The sequence below is a fragment of the Plasmodium brasilianum genome, chromosome 14 (assembly GCF_023973825.1).
Source record: "Plasmodium brasilianum strain Bolivian I chromosome 14, whole genome shotgun sequence".
NCBI lineage: Eukaryota > Apicomplexa > Aconoidasida > Haemosporida > Plasmodiidae > Plasmodium > Plasmodium brasilianum.
The window spans coordinates 1,705,638-1,720,000 of record NC_090127.1 but is presented as its reverse complement, the minus strand read 5'-3'; the positions used below and the strand labels follow the sequence as shown (position 1 = coordinate 1,720,000).

The 14,363-nt window shown below is 24.0% G+C and overlaps 4 protein-coding genes across 4 annotated transcripts in view; 2 read left to right on the top strand and 2 right to left on the bottom strand.

Moving 5' to 3' along the window:
- MKS88_005597 (uncharacterized protein) overlaps window positions 1-5,402 on the top strand; it is a gene marked incomplete at both ends in the record, with an annotated part of 7,642 nt that extends 2,240 nt beyond the window's left edge. Inside the window, 2 exons of the mRNA XM_067218875.1 lie at window positions 37-5,166; window positions 5,392-5,402. Coding sequence (XP_067070807.1) covers window positions 37-5,166; window positions 5,392-5,402 — 5,141 coding nt within the window. The remainder of the gene's footprint in view (window positions 1-36; window positions 5,167-5,391) is intronic.
- A 569-nt stretch (window positions 5,403-5,971) lies between these two features.
- Window positions 5,972-7,855, bottom strand: MKS88_005596 (pre-mRNA-processing factor 17; the record flags this gene model as incomplete). Its single annotated transcript, XM_067218873.1, has 1 exon — window positions 5,972-7,855. One exon carries the CDS (start codon window positions 7,853-7,855, stop codon window positions 5,972-5,974), a length of 1,884 nt encoding a protein of 627 aa, XP_067070806.1.
- A 2,891-nt stretch (window positions 7,856-10,746) lies between these two features.
- Window positions 10,747-12,180, top strand: MKS88_005595 (zinc finger protein; the record flags this gene model as incomplete). The annotated part of the gene is made up of 1 exon (XM_067218872.1): window positions 10,747-12,180. The coding sequence occupies one exon, from the start codon at window positions 10,747-10,749 to the stop codon at window positions 12,178-12,180; it is 1,434 nt and encodes a 477-aa protein (XP_067070805.1).
- Window positions 12,181-13,679: 1,499 nt separating this feature from the next.
- Window positions 13,680-14,363, bottom strand: MKS88_005594 (ribulose-phosphate 3-epimerase; the record flags this gene model as incomplete). The annotated part of the gene is made up of 1 exon (XM_067218871.1): window positions 13,680-14,363. The coding sequence occupies one exon, from the start codon at window positions 14,361-14,363 to the stop codon at window positions 13,680-13,682; it is 684 nt and encodes a 227-aa protein (XP_067070804.1).

The following is a 14,363-nucleotide window of genomic DNA, read 5'->3' as shown; positions in this document are numbered from 1 at the left end:
AATAAATTTTGATCTCTACCGTTCTGACTTGTACAGGTATTTTATCATGTTTGCTAGGAAATATGTATAATCAAACAGTCACTAACATATGCAAATATCAAAGAAAAGGGAACCATTATGATGTTTTTTTAACAAATAAGAACAATGTGGAATTTAGAAATAGGGAACAATTTGAAAATAACAACATCGATTTATATCTTTTAATTAATGAAATGAAAAAGATGCTTAGTAGTAATAGCAGTGAAGATATAGTAGTGAAATCTTTGACTTACCTTTATTTTTTTATTTTGTTTAATTACGTAAATATTTTGATAGAACATTCTACCACTGATAATTGCAATATGAAGAATGACACTACTTCACCTACCCTTAGTCAAACGAATGGAAATAATAAAGATCATAATACATATAATAACCATGCGTTTTATACAAGCAATCATTCAGACGGAAAAACAGAAGTAAAGAATGGCAACGATATAGTTAATATAACAAATGATATTAATTTCTTTGTAAGTGAAAATAATGTAAGGCTAGAACTGCAGGAATTTCGAACAAGTACATTTATAATAGAAAAAATTAAAAAAAATTATTATTTCAAGGGGAGTTTAATTACCATGCCTTTCTATGTAAATATGAACTTATCTCATTTTTTGTTTCAAGTTGATGACACAAAAAGTAATAATTGGGATAGCTCGTACAGAATTAATGGTGTAGCGAATGGTGTAGCGAATGGTGTAGCGAATGGTGTAGCGAATGGTGTATCGAATGGTGTAGCGAATGGTTTAGGGAATGATATAACAAATGGCATGACAAATAGCATAACAGATGACATAACAAATGGCATAGCTGGTAACGAAGCATATGGCGAATTAAACGATGACCCTGTTAATAATAGCAAAAAGGAAAAGGGAAAAAGATTCTCACACATAACAGCAAATTTCAAAAAATTAATACAAAACAATATACAAAATGCCTTAAGTAACAATGTCGAGCTAATTTTTCATTTTAGTTCCTACCTAACATTTTTTGTAGATGATTTCGTTGATATATTAAAAAAGTATAATTATTTTTTGTATGCATATAACAGTTACCATTTTGCTATAAGTTTAAAATGTGTGTACCTCTTATATGAAAATCTCAGAGAGGATCTTATCAACGAAATATATGATAAAGTAATATTCGTTATTAAAAATAATTGTTACATTGATATTAGTAAAATAATCATAATATATATTTTTACATTTTTTTTAAATAAGAAATATGTTGTGAAATTATGTGAAAAGGATATAAGTGCATTTTTCCCCAATATTTCTGATTCCAAAGATTTAGCACTTGTTAAATATTATTTCATTTTAAAATTTATACATCATAAAAATATTACGATAAGATTATTAGATATATATAATAACTTATTCAAATATTATAACTATGAAATAGTGCAGTGTTCAGGCGAATGCATGTACACATTCAGTAGACGTTACCATAATAGTATAGTAATAAATAGGGGGAAAAAAAAAAATGCTATCGATAATTCAGGTAATAATAAAAGTGGGGCTATAAAAGGAATTTTTCATAATGAAGAATATTCTATCAATGAACAAGCAACATATTGGAAAAAAGAATGCATGCAATGTGTTTATAAGGACATATATTCTAATAACATAAATGAAGAAAACATTAGATGCATAAAACAAACTACAAATTGTTGTCATAACGTACTAAACGATGTTTCATTAGCTCATATGTGTAAGAGCAGTTGTAAAGAAACAGGTTTTCTCACGAAATACAACATGAACACAACTTTTTATTCATCGAATTTAATGAACAGCAAAGGAACAGAAAACATTTTAGGAGAAAAGAACTTGGCGTATTATATTTACAATTTTTTAAAAAAAAAAAAGGCAAAAATGGGAAAATACTTCAATATTAACAAATCATTACATCTTCCTGTTATTATACATGACAATGACAGGTTAAGAACTTTCAGCGGAAAAAACGCCCCTAATTCATTTGACTCGTTTTATCCATTTGATCATCTATTAGAGGAGTACAGCAAAAATAGTGAAGATGATTTACCTGTTCTATATTCTACTGAGAATTGTATACACTTAAAAAAAATATATTTTTTAATATTTTCTTATTATGTCGTAAAGTATTACAACAGGTATTTTCACATTAAAACCATTCTACGCACCATGGTGTACAACGTCTTACCATTTAATATGAACGAATTAAATATTATATTTCTTATGTTACATTTCTTATATGAAAAACAGGAAGTCGCATTATTTTGCTTTCTTCAAAATGATATATTAAATACTATATCAAAAATACGCCCAAAGTATAAAGTTATAAACTTTTTAGTATTTTTATTTTACCTTGTAAAAATAAAGTATGCAAATACAAAGTTTATTACGAAAATGCTAAGCAACGTTTTAAGTATATATAAATTTTCCATAAAAGTTTATATGGTCATAATCAAAATTATAAAGAGAATTATACAGCATCACAATATTTTTGTTAATTATAAATATATGATAGAAATTTTAAAATCTATTAAGGAGAACAACAATCAATATTTACATAATGTTAGTATGTACTATATTAACATAATTGAAAATAAAATTTCTTATATGGAATTTGATCAATTTAACATGCAAAGTAATAATTTTTGTTTAGATTTACCTAAGGTAATAGAACCCATACGTAATAATTCTAAAAATGGTGAAAACACATTATTGGGTAAATTTTTGCCACAATCAAAGCATGCAGAATTAAAATATACAGGTAAATATGTCAAGTCGAATTTTATAAAGTTAACATTTTATAAATTAGACAGAAAAAATTCTCTATCCTTAGATGATAATAGTTGTGCTATTTTTTATTCTCAAAGTGATAAAATGGAGGAGAATGAAAAGAGAAAAAATGAGTTTATATTACGTAAATATTATAATTATAATGATTTTAATTCTAAATCATTTTTCAGCATATACAACGATAACACATATCATGTGAAAAAATATTATAATTACATTGTAAACAACGATCATAATATTTATTTCCCATTTATTTTGAAATACAATCATTGGACAAACAAAAAAAAAAAAAAAGAAAATATTGTAAGTGAAGAGAAGAGAGAAAATATTGCATGTGAAAAGAAGAGAATAAACTTGACAAGTGAAGAGAGTAAGGTAATCATGACTAGCGGGGAAAAAAAAATGAAAAAAAAAAAATTATTTTGTCTGAACATTTTTTTTCTGCACAAGGCCGATTTTGTTAACATGCACAATGTGTACATTCCATACATAGAATTGGGTGATAAAAGAAGTTCTAATAGTAATAATAGAAATAACAATGATAATTATAACGTGCACATGAATCGTTGTAGTAAAAAAGTAAATAGGACAAATCATAAAAGCGGACACAATAATGAGCAAATAAATATGGAGTTATTATCATTATTACGAAGAGCATTCAGAAGAAGGAAAGTATTTACCTTAAAAAAAAATAAATTTTATATATCTCCATACAGTTATAAACTCCACAAAGTAAAAATAAAGAGAATAGTAACCTGCTTAATTAGACATATAAAAGAAAATAAAGGCAAAAAACAAGCTTTTCGCGAACATGGACATGAATTAAATGAAGAATGGAATAAATTCGAAATTAACAATATAAACAACACTAGTGAAACTAGTAAGATTAACGGAATTAACAAGTCAAGCAAAATTAACAAAACTTGTAAAGTTAACAAAATGAGCAAAATTAACAAATTTAACAAAAAGGAACGTATGAATATACATGGAACACATTTTTCCAATTTCGTAGAGTTAAAAAAAGACATAGTTAAGAAAGAAATATACAAAACAACTTACAAATTAAAAAATAGCCTTTTTATATTAAGAGAGAAAAATAATATAAAAAAAAATAATCCTAGTGTTAACTTATGTAAAAATAAAAGAACAAAATGTATGAATGAATACAAGATATTACTTAAAATAGGAGTGAACTTATTGATTACTACAAAATTTTATGCATATATAGTTTATTTAAATAGGAAAAATAAAACTTTTAAAAGGTTCTTAGGTAAATATAATATAAATTTTAGTGATTTCTTTTTACCATTTAAAGCATGTCCCCAATACTGGAAATTCATTTTTGAGGATGTATGGAATGGTAAAACAGGTAAAATGTTCAAGTCTGCTAAATATCTAAATATTATATCAAGCAAGGTTTTGAATATAATTCATAAAAAATTACAGCCCTTTTTAATTAATGAAAATCCTAACATAAAAAATGTATACATATACAATTCACCTAAATTTAATATGCACATAGAAAAGAATTACTGTTTAAATGACAAATATTATGCTTATGATATAAACAAATACTGCAGAATTAATAGCCACATAATCGATGAATTCTATATTGACAATTATTCCCTCTGTTCATCTGACACTGATGTAGAGAATAATTCAAATATAAATAAAAATAAAAACAAAAAGTGCACTACGAATACTACTGTAACTACTACTACCACTACTAGCAGTAACAGTAATAAAGTTGCAATAAAAAAAAAAGAGAAAAGAAAATATATTCATACATACTATAAGCCGAAACGTTTGAATGACATGTTCTATATTAGTTTAACTAGTTCCAATAATAATGATGATGTAATTACAAATTCAAAAGGAAAGCAGAATATTGCAGAAAAAAAAGAAAAAAAAAGAGAAAATAATAAAAACGAATCTGAGACTACAATATATTATAATGAACAGTCTTCATTTGTTAAGCAATATATGAAATACAAATTTTCTCTTAATGTATATAATGAAATCATAGGAATGAAATTGAAAAGGAACAAAAACATTAGATTAACAAGTAGTAATAGTGCGAAATACAAATTAAATAAAAAAATACTTACAAAAAATATTTATTCCAAGTGTAAAAAAAATTATTACTTAATGAGCAAGGGGGGAAAAAAAAGTCAAAAAAGCAGCAATATTAGTATAAACTATGATGTTATCAACAAATTTGTAGGAATATTTCTGCCTCCAAAACATCATTTACTAATGGTTTTTCATATATATGAAAAATCAACAATGGTTCAAATACGCACGGATAACCTGAACGTTCTCAATTACTTGAATTCCTTTTTTGATGAATGTAACTTTTATGCGCGTTTATGCACACAAATATAGATATATATATATATATATATACATAAACTAGTGATACTTCTTGAAAACGACAAAACATTACATGCGTATGTATGAGCACATTTTACCATTTAAGAATGCAACTGTTTTATCCTAATATTGCATAAATTTCAAAATTTTCAATATAAGTTCAAAAATGATTCTTTTCCTTTTTTTCCTTTTCTCTTTACAGACTTCTCATGACACGCTGATCTCTTTTCTCACAACCTTCCTGAATATAAATGGTACAATCTTTTATGTTCTTATATAGAATATAATTGTCTTTTTTTTTGTTGTTGTTGATTTTTATTTTTTCATGTTTCTCTTTCAAATACACACCGAATTAATGTGAATTTTATATGTCAAGAGTTTGAGTTTATTTTCGTTCAATCTTTTTTTTTTTTTTTTTTGATCTTTCAAGTTAAATTCATTCTTCATATACATAATATTTCAAAAATGTTACTTACAAAAAATGCACAAACAGTGCTTTCAAAAATTCAGAGTAAACAAAATTAAAAGAAAAAAAAGTCTTAGTATGTAAAAAAACTCTTGTGTATGCATATTTACTTCCTAAGAAGGACTATCAAACAAATATGGGGCTCATATATACATATATATATAAAAGCAATACGTAAAAAGTGAATATGAAACAAACAAAAAAAAAAAAATAAGGTGGTATAACAGTGGATTGTCCAAAAAAAAATATTAATAATTACTAAATTATATAAAAACTTTATGAAGAAAAAAAATTTCTTCTTTTTTTTTTTTTTTTCTCATTCCCACAATTTAATTGTCGTGTCCCAGCTTGCTGTAGCTAACATGGAGGTTTTAAAAGGATGCCATGCACAATCTATACAAACGTTTTTATGTGCTTTGATATTCTTAAAATTCGACATTTTTTTCCAATTCCAAATAAATAAGCTTCCGTTACTATCTCCACTAATAACGTATTTTCCATCATTGCTACATGAAACGTTAATAGAGTATCCAATATTTTGATGCCCCTTAAATGTTTTTTTCGAAAATAATCGAAACTTACCTGTAGCTTCATAAACTGTTATTATATTATTCATGGATTGACATAAAAAAAAATTATTACTTGGATGCACTGAAACAGATGTTATTGAAAACATGGAAGCATCCGATATATATTTAACAACGACAGGTAAACCATATTCCCAAATAAATATTTTTTTATCATCTGACGTACTTATTAATTTTTTATTATTTTCACATAAGGTAATCGTATTTATGGCTTGTAAATGTTCATTATATTCTAATTCAATATTCCCCGTTCTAAAATCAATATGACAAATTTTATTATTAGCACCACCAACTAAGAATGTATTTGGATCATCATGATTTAAACATAAACAATATGGTGTTTTTCTTTGACTGTAAACTCCTTTTATTTTTCCATATTCAGTATCCCAATATATTACATTATTATCATAACTACAACTCAAAAAATTCATTCCATCCTTATCAAATGTGACATCTTTAACTCCCTTAAAATGTCCCTTGTACGTTCTTACGCAGCTTTTTGATTTATATACTCCCCATAATTTTAATGTATGATCTAAAGAAGCAGATAAAATATAGTTTCCATATTTTGGGAAGAAGCGAATTTTCTGTACACCCATTTTGTGTCCTTTATATATATAAATTTCTTTTTTTGGAGGAAAATTTTCTTCTATTATAAAATCTCTATCTTTATATTCTGCTGGTAATTGAAACCATGACTTATTACAATAATCATCAGATTCATCATTTATATGTAAGGTTGAAACTATTTTATCATTGTATATGGTATTTTTCTCATTTATTATATTTCTATTAATTGCTTCCTCAAATGTACAAGGTTCTAATTTCATGAATACATTTTTTTTTGTTCTTGTTTTTGGACCTTCATTATCATTTTTTATTTCTTCATCAATTTTTGTATTTTTAAAATTTTTATCATTTCTTAGCAATACATCACCTTCTTTTTCTTCTTTTTTCTTATTTCCCTTTTCTTCCCATGGACCATTATATTTTTCCAAATTGTAATTATCCTTCTCACTCTCATTTTTTCCTCTCTTTTTTTTACTCCTTTTAGCATATGATTGCTCATTGTTTTCCACATCCCAATCCCTATTCCTTGCTATGAGGTAATTCTGGTAATTACTTTTATAATAATTCTTCAGTGCAGGGTTCTCAGCTATGCCCGTTACATTAAAATTATTGTATTGATAATCAAATATGCATTTATTTATAAATGTTGTCTCTATACTTCCATTGTAATGATTTTTAGATGCATTTTTTAAAAAGTTATAATGTGCATTTATACTTGGTCCTTGTTGCGGCTTGTTCAGTATATTATGAAAAGCTGGATCATCAAACATAATTTTTTTTTCTATATTTTTATATTTTTCTTTGTAATTCTTTATTTCCATGTCAAATGTATTTACATCTGGGGCACTATTCATTGAATTCATAAGACATGTTGTATTTATTATTTGACTCTCATCATTTATTGTATCTGTGTTGTGATCCTGCCCTACGTTATGTGCTGTTATCATATTATTGTTATTTAATTTGTTTTTTTCATTTGATTTTTTTTCGCATTCATCTATTTCCAGTTCTTCACTGTCGTCATATTCTTTCAATAAATCCATGACTTATATACATATATACACGAACATAAATAAATATGTTTATAAATACATATTATAAATGCTTAACTGCCTTTTCAATTAACACTTTTCGGAATAAGTTAAAAACTTGTAAAAAATTGCGTGATGATTCTTTTCACATGTTTACATCATTCGTTTTTCATAAAAAATTAACATAATATATACTATACATGCTCTTTTATAACTTATAAAATATTGTTTTTTACCATCTTTCAAAATGGATATATATATTTTGACAAACAAAATTTTTTTTAAATAGTAAATGTATCATTTATTCAGCTATTTTTTCATATTTATTAACGCTTACCAAAAATTCTCATTACTATTTTTCTTTTTTTTTTCCTTATTTTTTCTTTTCCTTTTATAAAAATTATATCATATAATAGAACAATTGAACAAAATTAAAAGTATTATGTTTCCTTACATTGTTATTTTTTAACTTATAATATTTCATTTTATAAAAAATTATTTAACAGAATATCGGTTTGCACAAAAAAGGTTTATGGAAAGAAAAAATATATATCAATATAGGATATATAATAGCTGAATAATTAAAGTATTACGATGAATAATTTCTTTTTTTAAAGAAATAAAACTTAAAAATACAAAATAAGGAAACTGCCCATATCAAGTGGAAAACTTCATATTTGATTAAATATATTTTTACTTAATGCTTAAAATTAATTACTAAAAGTAGGTAGTATATTAACTTTTCTTATTTATTATATATTGTTATACACCGTTATTAATATAGAATATAAAAAAGAATGGAAATTAATATAAGGTAGCAATTTTTTTCTAAACTGCTTTTTAAAATGTATTTAAGCAAATTTAATATGTGTGCTTGTGTGCAAATTCGTTTCGTTACGATTTATTTATATTCATATTTTGGACATTAATTTAATAATCTCCTGAACAGGCAATAAAAAAATAAAATAAAATAAATTTGAGTATATCTATTATTAACAGTAATAAGTTCTTATAAAAACTATGTCGCTGCCCTCCCTTTATAACAGAAAAAAAGATAAGATAATATAAAACAAAACAAAATAAAATAAAACAAAATAAAATAAAATAAAATAAAACAAAACAAAATAAAATAATATAAAACAAAATAAAATAATATAAAACAAAATAAAATAAACTAAAACAAAATAAAATGAAATAAAACAGAGATATACTAAATTATAAAAACAGTTGAAAGTAATATATTATTATTCAACTGCACATGAGAATAAAAGATTTATATAAAATTGACAGAGTAGTTTTGATTTCTACTAAATAAATGTATAACATAGCATGAAATGAAAAGAAAATATATATATATGAATGTATATTACCGCTGTAATTTAAAAAACAAACATGATATACTTTTTAGTGTGTGAATTATTAACTGATATATTCATTTATTTATTTATTTACTTATTTTTTTATTTATTTTGTATGATTTTAAAATAAACATATTTTGACGTAAGCTTGAAGTATAATTTCTTCTTTTTTTTTTTTTTGCATTTTGACGAAATTTAACTTTTTCATCCTATTATTTTCTATATACAATGTTAAAGAAAAATTCATACAACGTATTTATATAGTATGTTTAGTGCATAAGAGCAAGAACTTGTGTATAAAATAATACAAAAAAAAAAATATTCATGAATTTAAGTAAAAAGTTATTTATGTACGTGTATCTACGATGGATAGCAATATGCGTGTTATTATTTATGTGTATGCTTTTTTTAATTTTTTTTTTTTTTTTTTTTTCTAAGGATCATTTTTTAATATGATAGATACGAATATCCTTTATTATTGTAAAATGGGACATATTTTTCTTATAAAAAATTAAATTATGCTATTTTTCTTATTAATAAACTTCTTTCCATGTTTAGAACAAAATCAAATTAGCTATTTGTAAAGGAAAAAAAAAAAAAAAAAAATTACTTTAGCTTGTTAGTAGCTTTTTTGAGGTAAATATGTTTTTTTATGAGGTCATAGACACACCTCAATTTTTTTTTTTTTTTTTTTTTAACATAGAAAGTTACATCATATTGAATTTTGAAACCTCTCAGTGATAAAGTTTAAGAAAAAAAAAAAAGGAAAAGTTTTTTTTAATGTATACAAGTGTAATGTAAAAAGCCCTGTAAAATAGCCTTTATTAGAAATTTTGGAAATTTCAATCTCTTTATTTTAATGTAACATGTTCAATTTAATTTTCCATGGAAATATTATAAACAAAATAAAAAAAAAATAAAAAAATAAAAAAATAAAAAAACCTTGATAAAAAACCAGAAAGTTTAAGTTAAACTTATATTTGTAAAATCATTCAACTTTTTAGCCTACTGGAGAATGAGTGCTTTTCTTTTTTTATAGATAAATCATAAAAAATATTTATTTAAAAATAAAATACTCGAAAACATATGTATACAAAAATAGTAAGCGAGTTGCATAATCCTCTGTTGAAGAAATTCTTTCTAAAGTGAATACAATAAATGTGTGCACGTGTGCCATAGTTAAAAGGTAAATTAATTCTTTTTTCGTATATCGTTCTTCTTTTTTCTGATATCGTTCCTCTTTTTTTTTATATCATTCTTCTTATTTTTTATACGATTTTTCTTTTTTCTTATATCGTTTTTCTTTTTTCATATATAATTTTTCATTTTTTGTATTTCATTTTTCTTTTTTCGTATATCATTTTCCTTTTTTCGTATTTCGTTTTTCTTCTTTATTCTTTTTTTTTTATTTTTTGTATTCTACACTTTTTTTATTTTCATTAATTAAATAAGTTTATTTTGTTTTTAATAAATGTCTCATAAAATAATATAATAATACATGAATAAGAGGAAAGAACAAAGACAAATTAGAAAAAAAAAAAAAAAATGAACTTAATTTCACCTGCGGCGAAATATGTATTATCCAATATAAATAAGAACGGAAATTTGAAAAATATGAGTGAAGAAAAATACAACGACATTGATATGTATTTATATCATAAGGAATCCATTAATGATCCTTTAATTAATTTAAAACAAGAAACAGAAGATAGAATGCATTCAGATATATATAGCGATATTTGTAGGACAGTATCAAGTTATACAGATTATACAACAAAAAAAGTAAAATATGTTGTAAATAAAAGATTTTCAGAATTGGAGAATATAGAAAAAAATATAGAAGATATTGATTATACAACGTTTAGATATTTTCGAACATTACCTCCGAAATATAGTGATGAAAATGACTTAAGAAATAATATTATTTTTAACAGTAATAATATATATATTTATGCAGAAAATAAAAATGGAACATTAAATGAACAAGCTTGTATATCTATATCCCCTGATAATAATGTCATTTATTGTTCAACAAAAGGGAGGAGATATACTATAGGGGGACATGCTGGAATACAAAAAAATATAAATAATGAATATAATTTTTTTGAAGATAACAATTTAGCGTCGCCCCATGATAGCATTAAAACGTATACATTTGATGCAATTGATAGTTCAGACATTTCTAGCTCTTTTACTAAAATGAATTTAATAAAAACAAATGATGCTCTGGATGAATCCAATACAAATAAAATAGATACAGAAAATATATTTAATGAAAATGTAATAATGAATTCATGCAGCTCCAGTATTTTAAATACAACCAAATGTATACCAAAAAATATGTCAGTGCAGAAATTATTTAATTATTATAAAAACTGTTCTCAAAATTTAGAACATGAACAAAGAGTATGTAAACCGTGTGCACACGTTTATAATGGAAGTACATGCATGAATGGAGATGAATGCTCATTTTGCCACCATCCAGATCATGTATTAATATCTGCAAAAAAGTGGAAAAAACTTGTAAAAAATAACTTGGAGAAATTGAATATACTTTTACACATATTACGCAATCCAAATGATATCAATGCAAATATACTAAATGAAATGTTGAAGCAAAATACGAAAACCTTTAAAAAAAGCAAAAAATTGAATAACAGCAATAGCAAAATGATGAATATTAATAGTAGTAATATTAGTTTTAACATTAGTAGCAATGTTACAAATAACATAAATAGCATTTGCAACGTTAGCAATAACAACAGCAACAATTTCCACAACATTAGGAGAAACAAAAATAACAAAAATAAAATTTATCACTTTCCACATAAAAATACAGAAAATATGATAAGATATTCTTACAATAACTACGAATCTAATGAAACCGCAGACACTTACAAAAAAAAATTTCATGTAAGAAATAGTAACATGAATGTGGAAAGAAATCTTAACTTTCTCTCCTATCATGTTAATATGTGAATAGTACATAAATATAAACAGTACGAGTAGTATTAACAAAAAAAAAAAAAAAAAATATGAAATATTACTTATTATATTTTCTTGTTAAGTAAAAAAAGAAGGCTTCTATTATAAAAAAATTTTTGAAAGTATTATATGCCATCTATTAATAAGTCTGCTACACAAATAGATGGGGGGATGAAACAAAAAAAGTATAAGCATATAAATAAACCACCCTAAAGTTAGAGTTAATACAAAAAGTTTGAACAGTATCAAAAAAAAAAAAAAAAAAATGTTTAATTAAAAGAAGTTGATTAATTAATAAGTAAAATACACACCATAATGCGTTGCAAGTAATAAAAAGCAACTGTGTGTTTTAAATATAATTTGGAAATTATAAAAAATCAAGGACCCACATATGTTTAAATGTTACTTTTTATTATGTACTTATAGTGATACATACATATTTACCTTGTATTTTATGAGAACTAGATTATGGATTAATTTTCCAGCACTCACATATAAGTATATATGCACACATGTGTGTGTTAAAATGGATTAATCAAAAAAACCAGCTATTTTCATGTAGTTTAGTTTTCTATTTACCGCAATTCTTTCCTATATAATTCACTGATGAAAAAAGTAAAATGAAATAATAATTAGCGCATTTATTATCTTCATATACGGTCCACTATTATTATTATTATTATTATTATTATTATTATTTTTTTTTTTTTTACTTGAAGTTTTATTATTTTTCTTAAAGTTTTATTATTTTTTTTTATTTTAATTTTTATTACTTTATTTTATTATTTTTTTTATAGAGTTCAGTTGATTAATGCTATATCCTCAATTTTGATAATTTTATCACACTTTTATATTTTAATTGTAATAATTTTTTCAACATTTTTTTTTCCCTTCCCTTACTATGTTAAGTTTTTTTTTATACCTATTATTTTAATCATTTCATAAGATATTATGTATATATAAGAACGGCTATTACATTTTAATATTTAAAAATATTTCTTTATAGTTTATTTACCTTAACAAAGATAATTAGATAAAAAAAAAAAAAAAAAAAATAGAAAAAAGAAAATAGAAAAAAGAAAATAGAAAAAAGAAAATAGAAAATAGAAAATAGAAAATAGAAAAAAGAAAAAAGAAAAAAGACATAAAGATTATATGCTATTTTAAATAATGAATTTTTATGTGTGCAAAAGGTAGTTTACAGCATATAGTGATACACATATGTATATATGTATGTATGTATGTATTACACAAACTAGGGCAATTAAATATATTTCATAAAAAGGAAGAAATGAGGTACAAAAAAGCTTAAATTATAAAAAAAAAAAAAAGAAAAAAATTAAAATAATAATAAAAATAAAGAAAATGATAGTAATAATAATAATAAAAGCATGAAAACAGGTAAAGACGTAAACAAGTAAACAAATGTGTTGTATTGTACATTTTTTAATGATAACGATTATGGTATCAGTGTTTTACCCGTGTACAATTAATTAGTTTTGCAAATACTTCTGCACTGACTTTCTCATAGTTTCCATAACAAATTTTGGATCCTGTGCATTAAATATACTAGTTCCTGCAACGATAATATTTGCACCATGAGACGCAGATATCTCAGTGGTTTCTATATTTAAACCACCATCAACTTGAATATTTAAGTTTTGATACTTTTTTCTAAGAAATGAAACTTTGTTCATCATATCATGCATAAATGATTGACCACCAAAACCTGGTTCTACAGTCATAACTAAAACTGTATTAATTAAATTTGTATCTAGTAACGGTACAATTTTTTCTATATCTGTTTTTGGTTTAACAGAAATTCCACACCAAATGTTACTGTTTCTTATTTCCTTGGCTAATTTTATACATCTTTCAGTATCTTCGTTTAATGCTTCAAAATGAAATGTTATTTGATTAGATGTTTTTAACAACCCAATATATTTTTCTGGATTTTCAACCATTAAATGTACATCAAAGAATATTTTATTTGTGTATTTTTTTAAATTGTTAATGACAAGTGGACCAAATGATAAATTAGGAACAAAGTGCATATCCATTACATCCAAGTGTATCCAGTCGGCCCCAAGTTCTTCCATTCGTTGTGTTTCTTCAGCTAACTTACTTGTGTTTGAAGCAAGCACGGAGGGCGCAATTAAAGCTTTTAATGTACTCAT